At 37.5% G+C, this 16,354-nt stretch overlaps 1 protein-coding gene across 2 annotated transcripts; it reads right to left on the bottom strand.

Annotated features, from left to right (window-relative positions):
• Positions 1-8,210: 8,210 nt before the first annotated feature.
• LOC103974412 (cullin-1) lies at positions 8,211-15,727 on the bottom strand. Of its 2 annotated transcripts, none has more exons than XM_009389234.3 (20): positions 15,474-15,727; positions 15,141-15,384; positions 14,943-15,042; positions 13,953-14,138; positions 13,762-13,809; positions 13,479-13,682; positions 13,320-13,397; positions 13,004-13,093; positions 12,834-12,914; positions 12,684-12,746; positions 11,917-11,952; positions 11,719-11,805; positions 11,496-11,645; positions 11,285-11,340; positions 11,049-11,169; positions 10,820-10,981; positions 9,733-9,876; positions 9,434-9,652; positions 9,151-9,318; positions 8,211-8,757 (listed from the first exon to the last, which is right to left on the bottom strand). In XM_009389234.3, the coding sequence occupies exons 2-20, from the start codon at positions 15,278-15,280 to the stop codon at positions 8,656-8,658; spliced, it is 2,235 nt and encodes a 744-aa protein (XP_009387509.1). In that variant the 5' UTR covers positions 15,281-15,384; positions 15,474-15,727; the 3' UTR covers positions 8,211-8,655. The 2 variants fall into 2 exon arrangements, with proteins under 2 accessions (XP_009387509.1, XP_009387510.1); XM_009389235.3 differs by having other exon boundaries at positions 15,141-15,350.
• Between the last annotated feature and the right edge of the window lie 627 nt (positions 15,728-16,354).

Raw genomic sequence — 16,354 nt, 5'->3', positions numbered from 1 at the left:
AGTGGCAAGAAGCCATGAATTCTGAGATGGATTCTATATACTCCAATAAGGTTTGGAACCTAGTTGATGCGCCCGAAGGTATTGTACCCATCGGTTGCAAGTGGATCTTTAAGAAAAAGATCGGAGTAGATGGAAAGGTAGAGACCTATAAAGCAAGGCTAGTGGCTAAAGGGTATCGTCAAAGGCAAGGTGTTGACTACGACGAAACCTTCTCACCCGTAGCAATGCTAAAATCCATCAGAATTCTATTGGCTATTGCAGCACACTATGATTATGAGATCTGGCAGATGGATGTGAAAACCGCATTCCTCAATGGGAACCTTGAGGAGGAGGTGTATATGATGCAACCTGAGGGATTCGTGTCCAAGAACTGCCCAGATAAGGTGTGTAGGTTGCTTAAATCCATTTATGGACTAAAGCAAGCTTCCCGAAGTTGGAACATAAGATTTGATGAGTCAATCAGATCTTATGACTTCGTTAAGAACGAAGACGAGCCTTGTGTGTACAGGAAGGTAAGTGGGAGTGCTATCATCTTTTTGGTGTTATATATGGATGACATCCTCATCATTGGGAATGATGTAGGAATGCTATCCACAGTAAAGACTTGGTTATCTAGACACTTCTCCATAAAGGACTTAGGGGAAGCATCCTATATCTTGGGGATTAGAATCTATAGAGATAGATCCAAGAGGATGCTTGGCTTGTCCCAGTCCAAGTACATAGAAACCATTGTCAAAATGTTTGGCATTGAAAATTCTAAGAAAGGGCGAACATTGATATGATACCTTATGCCTCAGCAATATGGTATATCATGTATGCCATGCTATGTACTAGGCCTGATATAGCGCATGCTCTGAGTGTCACGAGCAGGTATCAGGCGAATCTAGGCTTGGAGCACTAGAAAGCAGTAAAGTGTATCCTTAAGTACTTGAGAAGGACTAAGGATCTTTTACTAGTATATGGAGGTAATAGCCTTAAGTTTGAAGGCTTCATTGACTCAAGTTTTCAGTCTGATGTCGATGATAACAAGTCGAATTTAGGGTATGTGTACACCTTGAATGGAGGAGCAGTGTGCTGGAAGAGTTCCAAGCAAGATACCACTGCTGACTCGACCACAGAGGCGGAGTACATTGCTGCATTAGATGCAGCAAAGGAGAGAGTCTGGGTGAAGAAGTTCATCACAGATTTGGGAGTCGATACAGATAGCGACAAGTCGACTTCCCTTATTGCGACAACTATGGGGTGATTACTCAAATAAGGGAACCCGGGTCTCATCAGAAGTGTTCTGAGGAGGTTCCAACTTATCAGAGAGATTGTAACCCGAGGAGATGTAGCAGTGGAAAGAGTTCCATCCGAAGATAACATTGCAGATCCACTGACAAAGCCGTTGTCTCAGATTGTCTTTGAGCGTCACAGGAGTCTGATGGGGATCAGACACATAGGTGATTGGCTTTAGGTCAAGTGAGAGATTGCTAGTCATAAGTGCCCAGCAAGCCAATCACGTGAGTGATGGCACGTGTGACTTAATACATAATCTTTTTGCTTATTATATTTTGGCGTATATCACTTTATAACTATTGCATAAATGCATACATATATTGTGATGTCCTTGGATTTGTGCAATGGGAATCGGATCGTGATGAGATCACGATAATGAGATCGATTCACCTTTAAACACATATCCTAAATAATCCCGATCATAGGTTACTCGAGAGGGATATCGTGATAACCGGATAGACTGGTGTGCTGTATACCCGTCCATATGATGGATGCAACTGGTCTCATAGCTGCTCGTGTAGGGACACTAGGGATACAGTACAGGTGCTCATTGGAGAATGAGTTCACTGATTGATCCGCTTACGGAATGCTGGATGGTTGATGATGCCTTATTGTCAGACAGCGATTCCGTAGTCCTAGTGGTGTATCTGGTCCTTAGACTTGAGACACCAAGGATGTCCTGTATGAGTGCTCTACTATTTGATACCAGACTTATAGGTTTGGCTGTCCCCAGATCTAGTACAGCTAGTCATTGGGAGTGGTAGTCGACCTTACGAGGGCTATTGAGTGTCAATAGAGGATCATCCACTCTCGGCGTCATGAGAGGAATATCCTATGTGTTCTTGCTAAGACAAATCCCTGGCCAGGGTCATTCGGGTTGAGAGAGAAAGAGTTCTCCGGGAGAATCCGATTAGAGCGAGACTCGAGTAGAAACCGTATGGGTCTGACAGCACCATGCTCGATATACGGTCTCTAGGATATTAGATGGATGAGGGACTATAGGTACATGGTAACTAAGGACAGACAAGTCCAATGGATTGGATTCCCCTGTATCGTCTAGGGACTACGGCGTAGTGGCCTAGTACGTCCGTAGTCGATGAGTCGAGTGAATTATTACAAAGATAATAATTCACTGAGTTAGAAGGAGTTCTGATAGGTATGACTCACGGCCAGCTCGACATTGGGCCTAGAGGGTCATAAACATATGGTAGGCATTGCGATGAGTAGAGGTTCGGATATGAGATATCCGACGGACCCCTTGTCTTATTGGATGCAGATCCAATACCCACTAGGGAAGGACCCATTAGGGTTTGACACGGGATCTCTATAAATAGGAGGGATTCACAACCTCATAGGCTAGAGTCTTTGCTTGCCTTTCCTATTCTCCTCTCCCTCTCCACCTCAGAGTAGGCCTAGAGTTTTGAGGAGCGTCGTCGCAACCCTGCTGTGTGGATCACCGCTAGAGAGGAGGACGCTTGACCTCCTTCACCCTCTCCTAAGGATCTGCAAGGAAACAGGGATATACGATCTCCCTAGGTAACACAATCTCTATACGCAGTTTTGTGTTTTGCGGATTTTTGCGCACCAATCTTCGCACGACGACGAACATCTTTTTGGGAATCGGGGATTTTTGTTTTATTGTTCTTCCGCTACGCATATGATGTCGCCCCCCAATGATTTCCCAACAAACTTAACCCTAATGGATCCTGTCATATTGGGTATTGGATCTCCATCCAACTACCCAAGTCTCCTAGATTAGTGAATCTCTATCCAATAATCTCTCATTGTCTCTTATTGGATCTCATTCATAAGATCCAATAATTCAGGGGCTTATTGAATATCTAATAAGATATGGGCTATGATGGATATCTTATATCAGAACCTCTACTTGTCGCAACGCCTACCATATCTGTGTAACCCTCTAGGCCTAATATCAAGCTAGCCATGAGTCATACTTGTCAGAACTCCTTTTGGCTCAATGAATTATTATATTCATAATAATTCACTCGACTCATCAATTGCGAACGTACTAGGCCACTACGTTATAGCCCCTAGACGATATTGAGGAATCCAATCCTTTAGACCTATTTATCCTCAATTACCATGTATCTATAGTTCCTCGTCCATTTAATACCCTAGAGATCGTATATCAGGCATGGTACTATCAGACCCATATGGTTTCTACTCGAGTCTCGCTCTAATTAGATTTTCCTAGAGAACTCTTTCTCTCTCAATCTGAATGACCCTAGCTAGGGATTTGTTTGAGCAAGAACATCTGTGATATTCCTCCTATTAGTTCTTACTCTATCGACACTCAATAGCCCTCGTAAGGTTGATTGCTACTCACGATGACCGATTATACTAGATTTGAAACTTCCAAACCTATAAGTCTGGTATCAAAGAGTGGAGTACTTATACAGGACATTCTTGGTATCTCAAGCCTATTGACCAAGTATACCATTGGGACAACGGAATCATTGTCTGATAATGAGGTATCATTAACCATCCAACATTTTGTAAGTGGATCAATTAGTAAACTCATTCTCCAATGAGCACCTGCATTGTAGCCCTAGTGTCCCCACACGAGCAACTATGAGATCAGCTACCTCCATCATATAAACGGGCATACAGTATATCAATTTGTCCGATTATCTCGATGTCCCTCTCGAGTAACCTTTGACCAAAATTATTTAGAGATTATGTTTAAAGGTGAATCGGTCTCATTATCATGATCTCATCATCACAATCTGATTCCCATTGTACAGATCCATGGACATAACAATATATATATGCAACAAGCAATATAAAGTGATAAAATCTCAAATAATATAATAAGAAAAAAGAATGTGTATCATGTCACATGTGTCATCAGTAGGATTATTTGGGGTCTATGTTTAAAAGTGAATCGATCTCATTATCATGATCTTATCATGATCTGATTCCCATTACATAGATCCATGCACATCACTATATATATATATATATATATATATATATATATATATATATATATATATATATATATATATATATATATATATATATATATATATATATAAATATATAAAGTGATAAAATATTAAATAATATAATAAGTAAAAAAAATGCGTATCATGTCATATGTGCCATCACTCACGTGATTGGTTTGTAAGACACCTATGACTAGCACCAATAAGAGCCAATGAAAGATTATTGGATAGAGATCCACTAATCTAAAATGTTTGGGTAGTTGGATAGAGATCCAATACCCAATAGGGTAGGATCCATTAGGGTTAAGTTGATAGGGGTCTTCTATTAATAGAAGAGAACCAAAAAGTGGCTTGGCTTCTTGGTTGCCACCTCCTATTCTCCTCTTCCCTACTCCTAGGTGTGGAGATTTAGATGTCACATGTGCCATCACTCACGTGATTGGCTTGTAGGACACCAATGACTAGCACCAATAAGAGCCAATGAGAGATTATTGGATAGAGATCCACTAATCTAAAAGGTTTGGATAGTTGGATAGAGATTCAATACCCAATAGGGTAGGATCCATTAGGGTTAAGTTGATAGGGGGCTTCTATTAATAGAAGAGAACCAAAAGGTCATAGACTTGGCTTCTTGGTTGCCACCTTCTATTCTCCTCTCTCCTTCTCCTCCTTAGATAGTAGGTGTGGAGATTTGGATAGCAATTTGAGGAGCGTTTTCATAGCCCCTACCATGTGGACTATCGCTAGAGAGGAGGACACTTGACCTCCTTCATCCTCTCCTACAGATATGTAGGAATTCAAGGATATATGATCTCCCTAGATAACACAACTATCTCACGCGTGGTTTTCAGTTTGTAGATTTTTGTGCACCAATCTTCGCACGACGATGAAACCTTTTTATGAAAATCTCATATTTTATTTTATGTTCTTTCACTGCGTATATGATATTGCACTGAGATTTTCCTATAACAACTAGTAATATAAGTATAAATAGAGGGGGCTAAAGATGTTCAATGGAGGTGAGAAGTGGGGGCAACAAAACTTGCATCGCAATCAAGAACGATGAGAGCGAGGTGAGAAGAGGTAAGTTCAATGGAGGCTAATAGGGATATGTAGAGGTAAAAAGGAGCTTAACAAAAGTCGACAGGGTCTGACAAGAACTACAGTACTAAGGCGATAGACATTAAGGGTAATGACATCATTTTAAAAAAAAAACACTCCACAAGAATTTTTGAAAGTTACTAACTGAGAATTTTTCAAAAATAGAGATTTTTTTTTTTGCATGAACTTACCCATTAGTTTTTTTCCTTCGTATTTAGATTATTTGATGATATATCGAAATCTAATTAAATGATAACAAGAATATTTTGTTAAACAGAAATATGGATTTGCAAGCAAAAAAAAAAAAAGAACAAATTCTGTAATAAAATCTAAATAATCAATTAATATGATCCAAATTTTGGTTAAAAAATAAGGTAAAATATATTAGAGTTTAAAGAAGAAAAGAAACGTTTGCAAATAGCGCTGTAGAATAAAGCTACATTGGATTTGTCGCTTTAATGAATTTATGTTAAAAAATACAAAATAAATAAATATTCGATTGTCATAAATAATTATTTACATAAATATAAAAAAAGGAGATCATTGAGAATATAATATAAAACTGCATAATTTTTCTCCTAGTGTGAGTTCTCAATGAGGTTTTTTTTCCATGATATGATCCTGATGATCTCTTCTTATGCATCCATATATGAAGAATCTTGATGAAGTATCTTTCAGCAAATCAGCAATAAAATCAAAATAAGAATACTTTTTTAGTTTTCATATGTGTTTATTAAAAAATATATCTAATAAAAGGCGAATTCATGAAAAAAATCTATATTTTCAATAAATTCAAAGTTAGGGTCCCAATTTTTTTAAAAAAATTTCATAAAATATTTTTTTAAATGATAATATTATCCTTGTCGAACACCACCTCCGTCCAATTCCGTCACTTTCGTCGGACCCTACCGGCTCTCATTAGACACACCCTATCTCTATAAACCTCATTAGCTCCCATCGAATTTGCCCTTGCTATTTTTGCCCTTGGCATAAGTGGTCGTTGGCCCTCGCTATCCTAACTCCCTTCTATCCCGTTGGACTTATCTATGCCTCCATAATAGTAGCCCCCTCCTTCCTCGCACGCAACCCTCTTTGTTTATGCTACAGGAAAGAAGCATAAGGATGAGTTCAACTAGATAGAGAAGAAGTTAGGGTAAGGAGGGCCAACAATTGCTTATGCTACGAATGAGAACGATGGCTAGGTGCACAAGTGTGGGTCTCATGGGAGCCAACAAGGTCCATATGTCTAACAAGGATAACAAGATCCGTGGAGATAGGGGTAAAATGATATTTTCAAACAAAAATGATCAAAGATATGTGTTTTGTTTTTTTGTTTTTGGGAATTCAGGCTCTAACCAATATATGAAATTATTAATTAGATAAACAAAAAAATCGAGAAAATGATACAACTGACTGATTAACCATCATGATATTTAACAAAAAAGTATTAGGAAACAACTGGAACAGCGACAAATGACTGAAACAGAACATTTCATTAAATCGACATGATATTGTATCTCCTCTTCTGTTTCTTCCTCTCACTTGCTGTCCTCTTTTTTTCTTATTTTTGTTTTTCCTTTTATTTTACTCGCACAACCTGCCACCTCTAAACCTCAATTGTGTGCTTATGGTGACTATTTTTGGGCACACGATCGATGGTGAAGATCGAGATGGATCAGGTACGATAATCACGTTCTTTGTCATGCATTGCTATTAGTTTGATACATGAAATTAATCCTTATAATTACTTTAAATACCAAGAACATTTGAAATATTTTGTTCATGAATAGAAAAACTAGAAAAACCGATTTCAAAGTAGTGTTCGATTGAATACATATTAATGTAACATTCAATTAAGAACCTCGCATGTACATAAGATAAAGGAGAAACATGGCAGCTGGAATGCATAGTGGACGTGAAGATGTACAGCTTCCGAATCGAAGCAGATAACCTACTTCGAAACAACACTCGGGGATACTAATTTCTTATTGCTTCCACACATGGGTGTAAATATTTAAATGTACTCACAAGAAGGAAATATATCTGGTTGATGCACATATAACAAAAGTGTAGTCATATATTATTCACAATTGTGGGTGTATAAATTTATAGTTTGGATACTAAATCATGATGAGTTTTTGGGTCAGTCATTATTTGTGCTTCAGGGATACGAGGGTTGATGGTTGATAAGTAACATAAATAAAAAAATATATGCCACTAAGACAAATTTATTCCATATTGTAACACAATGAGACAATAAGTCTAATTACCTGCAAGAAAAAAGTGGTGAAGATTTATGACTAGAAAGAAAGTACAAATATACTTTTTTTATCATATTATTTTATTAATAACATTAATTTATATTAAGTTCATTGGAGAACAACAAAATCAACAATATGCAACTTTATACTTCATATAAAGTAGCATATCTATAAGATTCAAAAAATTCATCAACAACATTTTTTTCAACCATCCAATCGAACACCCACAAAATGATAAGCGATGCAGAATAACAAACATTCTACACTCACCTTGTGAAAAAGGACGTAGAAATCTACTGTTAATCTTCCACTAAATTCATGAACTGGATATTAGATCATGTGGCAAATATATTGCTCCTTTTTTTCGAACTATGTTCGATATAAATAGCATGAAAACCAGGAAATTCATATCCAGTAGCAGTTAACTCTTAAAACTTGATGCCAAACTAATGCCATCTACTAAACCATCAGCAACCTTGAGGGTGTCATTTATCATCTCAATATTGTGCACATGTCATTTATCAACCCAAAAAAGTTAGAAAACCCAATTCCAAGTAATAGCCTAATGCAAGTTGAAGTCAATCAAATGTACAAATGCACATTAGGCAACTAAAGAGGGAGTCTTAGACATCATTATTAATTTTGAAGACATGGTCTTGTTTACTTGGCAGTTGCTCGCAGCATTTAGGATAAAGAAAATACACCACACAATACCAGATGAAATCAAGTAATGCTACAATAAAAAAGAAAAAAATATTTAAAGGTAAGATCGGGGATGATGTGACTTCAATATCAAATCCCGTTACCCACACAACTCCAGCAGAAAATTTCTTACCAAGTGTTCTCCTTTGGTGTGGAAATTGATGAAGCACTTCAGCTCTGGTTTCAAGAACATACAAAAAAGATGCTCCCATAGTCTCAAAAATTTGTCATCAATCTCCAGCCTATGTGGCAACAGATTTCAACAGGCTCACTACCTCAGCAGTTGATGCAGATGGGAGCCTGAATGATGAACAGCATGTACGATTCTCCAGAGATCTAATCAATCAGGCCAAGTATCTGAAAAGATTTGGGTTGTCCTTATCACGCTCTAAATAATCTCTGGTGATCAGATCTTCCATTCGTTTCTTAATGGCTTTGAAATCAGGCTGCAAAATTAACAAATCAAGACAGCATAGATAAGTGATCAAATATATTTCAGAGATTTATACAAATGATCAACAAAATTCCTTTTAAGGTCTGGCACCAATCAGTTACAATTAGTAAAACTATGCCATTGCAATTATTAGTTCACCATAATGTCAACAGCAGATAACCACACAAACAGAACAGCTTTCACTGCTATGTCAACAACAGACCACTCAGAAACAAGAAGCTATAGCTACTGATTGTTTAGGGTCAACCCAATATATCAGCTCGGACGAAAATAGAGAGTTAACATAGATATTACAAGCATGAAAAGCCTTGTAAAATTGAAAGCGTATTGACCATAAAATATTCATATGTTTCACTAGCTGTAACAAAATGAAGAAGCCGAGTACCTTGAACATGCGACCAAGTTGTTCAACACATTCCATCACCAGTTGTTGATAGCCCAAAACTTTACGACTTTTCATAATACGCACAATGGAGGCATCAATAGCATATCTTCGATCCTGGTCAACATCTTCTATTACCTTCTTCTTCTCATCCACTGGGGGGAGAGGTATCTGCAGTTAAGAACAGCTGATGAATCCAAAGAATATGAAAAACAGATGCAACAGCCGAAGTTGCTAAGCAAAGGACAGTTGTCTGCCGCTTTTGAATGGGAAGTTATGTTGAGACCTTGATCCTTCTCATTTTGTCACTGAATTTGGAATTGAACTCAAAGACGTCATTTGGAGAAATGGATTTTGTATTTGGCTCTTTATTAAGAATCTTATATTTGGCACAAGAAAGGGAATGGAGCAATCTGACTACATCATCGTCAGTCAAATTAAGCTGAGTGACAATCTCTGAATAACTCAATCTATCTGATGCATTGAATAGAAGCAGAGTCGCAGCCTGTACACATAAAACACAAGAATAAATCTTGTCAGCATCCATGTTAATCCAACATCAATAAAATATTATCCAATAGATACCTGATAAGTCGTCACAATAAGCTCCATTGTCTTGGGTTCAAACTTTCCATTGATGTTACATGTCCCCAAAGAATAAATCCATGTAAGCTTTCTATGTTTGGTTTTTGTCTGATAAAACTCTCTGAACACTTCTACACATTTAACCTGTAAGCAGAAATCATAATCAGCATTTGCTTAACAATTAAACAATAAATAATTGCCTAATATATATATAGATCCCTAAACGCTTCTTATTTACATGATAGTCCCCCAATCTTGTGTTGTTGTGCATACCAGCGCCATTTTCTTTAGCAAAACCTTATCAAGCTGATAGGACATCGGAAAGACTGATCTAACTCTAAAAACTATTGGGTTTGATCGAAAATAAACAATTAAGAGAACAAAGACCTGGAGATTCTTCCTTTCATATTCTCCATCTTGCTTTAAAACTGAAGCTTCTTGATTGTTGATAAGTAATATCAAATATATTATGCTCCTCCAAAAGACAATGAATGAAAGTTGTTGGAAAAGAATAATTCTACAAATTTGTTACAACCAATGAATGAGTAAAGGGGAACAATTAGGATGGAAGGGCATACTTGCAACAGTATTTCCTACTAATCAATATGAATTTACATTAGGGTCAGGCCCATCAGTATCTTGATGACGAACTCTTTTTTTCCAAAAAATTACAAGATCTACAGAGGATCATTAATGATTATATTTGGTTAATATAATTAGTTTTGGGATAAAAGATGTGCTTCTAAGTTATAATATTATGTTAACAAAAAGATGGTGCTACTCAAAAGATATTTCTACTACATTGCTTAAATTTGTAAATGAAGAAACTGGAGGACCAAAATGCACAGTGAAGGAGGACTTCAGGGACCACCATGCAAATAAAAATATTAAGGCACCTGTCCAGAGTAAGAAAGAATTAAGGCACTATCATGAAAAAAAAAGACCTTTAGTTAAAGTAGATCGATTTTAATTAATGAGTTTGCTCAGCCTAGTGAATCCCCAAAGATACGACATAATATGACTATTCTTCAAAATGATTTCTATATTTTCATAGGATAAGAAAAAAAAATAGAACAGTTTGCCAAACCATTTCAGCAGGAAGGTTGAGATCAAATGATTTGTAACTTGGCCAGAAACCAGTTGTCAGAACAGTTACAGTTAGATCCATCCCCGGATTTGCATGAGGGTTACTGTTCAGATAGTCCTCAAAATTAGATTGGTTCTCTCTGGCAAGAGTTAGATCAGTCACCTGAAAAACCAAATCCAAGACATTAAACCACTAATTAGTATCCAACTAACAACATAATGCTACAGACCATGCCCTCCATCTTTGAGGTAAACTGTCCTCCGCATTGCTGCTTTAGCTTTGTCAAAATACTCCTCTCATGGTCATCATTAGCACTTTTGTCAAACAGCAACCTCCGAGCAAGCTTCTTCCTGCTCATTGATTTCACAATCGGAACAATGATGAAAAAGACAGCACATATTGCAGTCATGTAAACATTAACTAAAATTGAAGATTGTCTAACTCAGCATAGGTTGGGCTATATACCTATAAAACTCGGCAAACAGATCTTTGTCACTGATATAAGCAAGCAACTTTACAACCTGCAAATATAAGTATTTGTTCAATGGCTGCATCCCAAAGTAGACAACACAGTAGAGATGAGAAAGGAGGGCTTTATGAATGAGAGGAAGAATAGGAGAGGTAAACATGAGGTAGGAAAGATGCAAAGACACAAATAATTAAACAAGTTATTTACTTTCTCAAGTGTCTCCTCAATTGCTTCGTCACTGAGTTTTTCACTTCCGCCCTTCTTAAGAATATTATCACAAAAGGTAGCCAGCAACTCAGCACTTGAACTGCCTGCAACACCCTTGTTGCAGAAAACCTCAAATGCCTCTTTCAGTGCCTAAAAAGGGACAAATAAAACTTACACAAAGCAAAGGAACATAACTTGACCAGTGGTGCATCATAAACCAAACCTTATGGAAAAGGGAGTGATTCTGAAAGCAGTCATTCACATATGCCAAGTACTTGTCATGCAGCTCAATAACTTTTCTAACAAAAACCTGAAAACCCAAAGGTATTACTTTCTGATCATCAGAAAATAACCAAAACATCTGCCCACACTCTAACCAATCAGCTTGTGATAAAGTAAACGTCAAAACATCCCAATATACCTGTTCTTGCAGACCAACCACATCCCTTTTTTCTGCCTGCATAATTTATAGTGTCAAAATCTTAATACAATATGCATCCAAATAAGATGCTAAAACAAGGACCACAAAATATGCAAAAAACAGAAATAACTAAACGAAAAAGCAAACATAGCAAATCAGCTCAAGATATGCTAAAGATGAAGGCCATAAACCAATATAACTAACATCGGGTGAGAATAATGAATTCTGCAACACAAACTGCAGCAGATGTTCATTTGCTCCTAAGACAACAAAATGAATGTAATATGAAATAGTACATTATGATGCTAGAGTACAGACAACTAAAAATTGTAGGTTCAACTCTCATTACCATAGTTTTTGGTGCTCTTGCTCAGAGCAAGTTGCTCAGTTACTACAAAGCTAAGTATTTAAGCAAAGATTTAAATCTTGAACCGGTGCCTATTCAATAATCTATCAAACTGGTCTAGCATTGATATATTAGGTGGTATATCAACCTGTTAACTCAGTATCACGCAAAAAAATAACAAAAAATTAATACCAACTGATACTGGACCTTATGGTCCAATATCAGTTCTTCATCATGGTACCGACACACTGTTTGAATCCATGCTGTTAAGAACTATGAAACATGATCAGAATTCATGAACTTGAATAACAAGGACTGAATAGCTAATTTATTATTTTGTTTTTGCCATGAGAAAGAAATAAAAATGATTACAACATACAGAGATAAGCAATGAAAAAAAAAAAAGACGATGGAAGACTACCTTCTTGTTACTTGCAGCATCCTCTGCTTGTTTAACCAAGGCTGTACCCTCAGAAGTCACATGCTGCACCAGAGTAATAATTCAGAAAACAGACCCGTCAATATTTTACTGGAGCTCCATAAAGTCACAAATTAAAAATCAGAGGTAAACCTGCTTAAATATTTGAGAAACAGGATCTAGGCCACGAGGTATTCTGCAAAAGAGCCTATACATACGCGAGAGGTCATCCACCTAAAATGCAAAACAGATGCACAGCTGTTAAATCTTATTTAATTCCACAGGAAGAATCTTATTTTTATGCAACAAATAGGTACAGGCACCTTGTCATCTCGAAGTAAGGCATGGCACCCAGAATGTTCCTTTTCCAGAAGTTGGCTTGCATATGCAAATAGCAACTCATGTTGCACTTTCTACAAATAAAAAAAAATTGACGATGATATTTCAATTACTCAAGTAATAGTATCCAGCTGCAAATACTCAAGATTGGTGCACGTAGCTCCTAAGTCCTAACTGGTAACAATAAGTCCACGAAGTATCAAGACTTTTAAGATATCCTTTCTTTTTTAACACTTAAAAACATATTTAAATAACTGATCACTTCAGCTAGAGATGAAACTTATGACAAGAATGATATACCTCCAACAACTTCTGTTCACTGCTTGAATGCAAGTAATGAGCAACCCTATCCTTTTCCCGCTTTAAGCACTCCTCAGCCTAAAAAATGCCAGATAAGACATCAAAATGTCTCACTGTGGGATAATTAAACATAATTATGCATATTTAAGTGGGAATTACCTTTAACATGTAATCTGGACATGAATCTTCTAAAATCCAATTTGAAGCTTTCCTAGAATAATATGCTGCAGTATCTTTAAGCAGATCTGCTTCGAAGTCATTTTCGTAACACTCCATGTTACCTAGCCCAATCTCAACAAAAATGTCCAAGACATTCTTCAATAAAGCTCTATCAATTTGTTCCCCCTCTCGCTCTTGGTCAATCTGTTTGAAAGACCAACTGCAGTCAAAACTAGGTAGCCAGGTGAAAATGATTAATCATCAGAAAAAAGGCCAAACTTACCAAAGAAATGACAGCATCTTTAACTTTTCCTTTAATCTCCTGATAAACCTATAAAAAAGAGAATACATGTCAAAATAAACTGCCATAAGGGCTCCAATATATTTCACTACATGTGAAATGCTTGTATCATAGAGAAAATGCAATCTTATGTTACATATTGCAGCAATTCAGCAAAAAAGGTGTTAATGTACCAGATCACGGAAGCAGGTAAGCCCAACTTCATTCAGTGGTGGAAGTGACCTCCGTGCGACAAAATATCGGTCAAGATAATGAAAAAACCGGGAAAGCCATCTGACCATAACTTTATGATTTAACCATCTTTTGACTAGCTCTCTCAACATATATTCATCATGCTTCTCTCTCAAAGATGGCAATACCTGAGCCAATAAAGAAGGAAGCTTTAATGAAATTATAAAAACATTGATACCATCACAGAGTTCTATAACATTTAGACAGTAGAACTTTTGATTAAACTACAATTTGTACTCCAATGAAATTTCAGATTTTACATGATAGAAATTTAATGATTATCGAAGATGCAAGTTAATTCGGTCTCCTGTCATTAATAAAAAATCTGAACCTTTATTCCTGCATACCAGCTTTCCAAATGATAATCAAACTTGTATTGCATATAAACAATAGAATGCTACTTATTTCTCTCTTTTCTTTTATACAAATCATTTTTTTCTATTATTGCATCTTAGAGAAAGTGGAAACATGTAAATGATAAACATAATTACTGATCAAATGAGCTGCTGAACAGCAGTGAAGAATGAAGATGCTCCTTCACAAAACAACCAACAGTTTAAAGATCAAGACTTGGATCAGATTGTTTGGGCTCCCAAAACCTATATAAATTTCAGCACACCCTATGAAGCCCCAAAGCTTGACTCGATTTTGAGACACATCAAGTTATGTCATCAAAAGTCAAGCTTGTCCTTCTGAGGCCGAAAACCATAACTTTATACAACAGATGCAACAAGAAACAGATCAATGACATGCAACTAACTACTTAACCAATCAGCCTACTTAGATACTACTTCAGTCTCTACTTGATCGTGCAGAAAGATTAGTAACATAACAAAACAGGTTGCTATTGACACAAATATTTTCTTTTTTTGTTGACAAAGCATGCAACCTGAGGTAAACGAATCGTGCTCAGGTAAACGAATCGTTCTCACCATGGACGTGATGTATTCCTCAAACGACTCCCTGTACTTGTCATATAGCTGCTGCGAGTAATCGTGAGGGGGTTTCTGGGTGCACATGTTGTAGATAGTCCTGATCCAACGGCGAGGGCAACAAATCCGTAACCAACAAAAACACCCTTTTTCGAAGACTAGAAGATCAAGAAGCAGAGATGATAATATGTGACGTACGTGTAGAGCATCATGTAATCCTCCGAGCTGAACTGCGACTCCGGAAGCCCCTCCAAGATGTTCTTCAGTTTAGTGATGCCCTTCTGCATGAACTCCCATCCCTGCTCCAAATCGATCGTCTTCCTCTCGTGCATCGCCATCCTCCTCGGCGATCAAGATCCCCCGCCCCTTTCCCCGCAACGAATCGGGAGCCTGTGCCCAAATCACCCTCTAGGGAAGGAACCGAAGGCGATCGAATCAAACCCTAACCAGGGATCCGAACCCCGAAACCATCGATCAAGATGCGGGAGGAGTCGGGGAGAGGAGAAAGGAGGAGGAAGAGAAAAATCGCACCTGAGACCGATCGATTACCCTAACCCTAACAGAAGAGGTAGGAGGAGGGCCGCGGGAGTCGGAAAGCAACGAAGCAGGCGGTTGTGGTCACGATGGCAATGAAGAAGGTGTATGGCGATGAATTGGCGATCCCCAAAAAGGCTCCCCAATCTCGTACGAGATCGTAAGATCGGACCCTCATGCAATCGCATGTGTCAAAGCACAATCCATCGGCGAGCTCGTCGACGCCGGCGACGAGCCGTTCGATCGAAATGTGGCCTTTGATCCGATCCCGACCCTGTGGACGCGTTCGCATGAGTCTCCGACCAAAACAGTGCTGCGGAGAGGATAGGAGGAAGAGTCGTCATAACGGAACATAAAGTGAAGGTATTTAAATTCACCCGCCGGGTTAGTGGCTCAGCAGTGAACCGTGCCGTGGATCCCACGTCGAATGCCATTCACGTCAATGGTAATCTCGGTCGGGTATTCAAAGGTGTTCTGAAAAAAGGTGCGGGTTTGGTTGCGGAGGAGGACCTCTTACAATACAGTCATTTAATGTAATAGATTTTTTAATTAAAAATAGTATTTAAAAAATAAAAAACTTTTAAAAATATTAATTATTATTTTATATGTAAAAAATTATTTGATTAGCATGAGTTAATTGGATGGAGTAACGAATATGTAGAATTTAAATATTTGAAGGTAATATATAAATCCATGACAACTTATTTATATATATAAATGATATTTATGATATATATATATATATATTATATTTTAAAATTTGACAGGGCAAATATGTTATTTCAAGAGTTTTGGAATCATAGATACTTAAAGATCTACATGTATGTTCTACATGCCGGGTTCGGTGGGATAGGTCAGGTTTCCGGGTCGGGTCGGAT

Source organism: Musa acuminata, chromosome BXJ1-4 (genome assembly GCF_036884655.1).
Source record: "Musa acuminata AAA Group cultivar baxijiao chromosome BXJ1-4, Cavendish_Baxijiao_AAA, whole genome shotgun sequence".
NCBI lineage: Eukaryota > Viridiplantae > Streptophyta > Magnoliopsida > Zingiberales > Musaceae > Musa > Musa acuminata.
The sequence above is the reverse complement of the archived record's forward strand: the minus strand, read 5'-3'. Positions and strand labels throughout refer to the sequence as shown.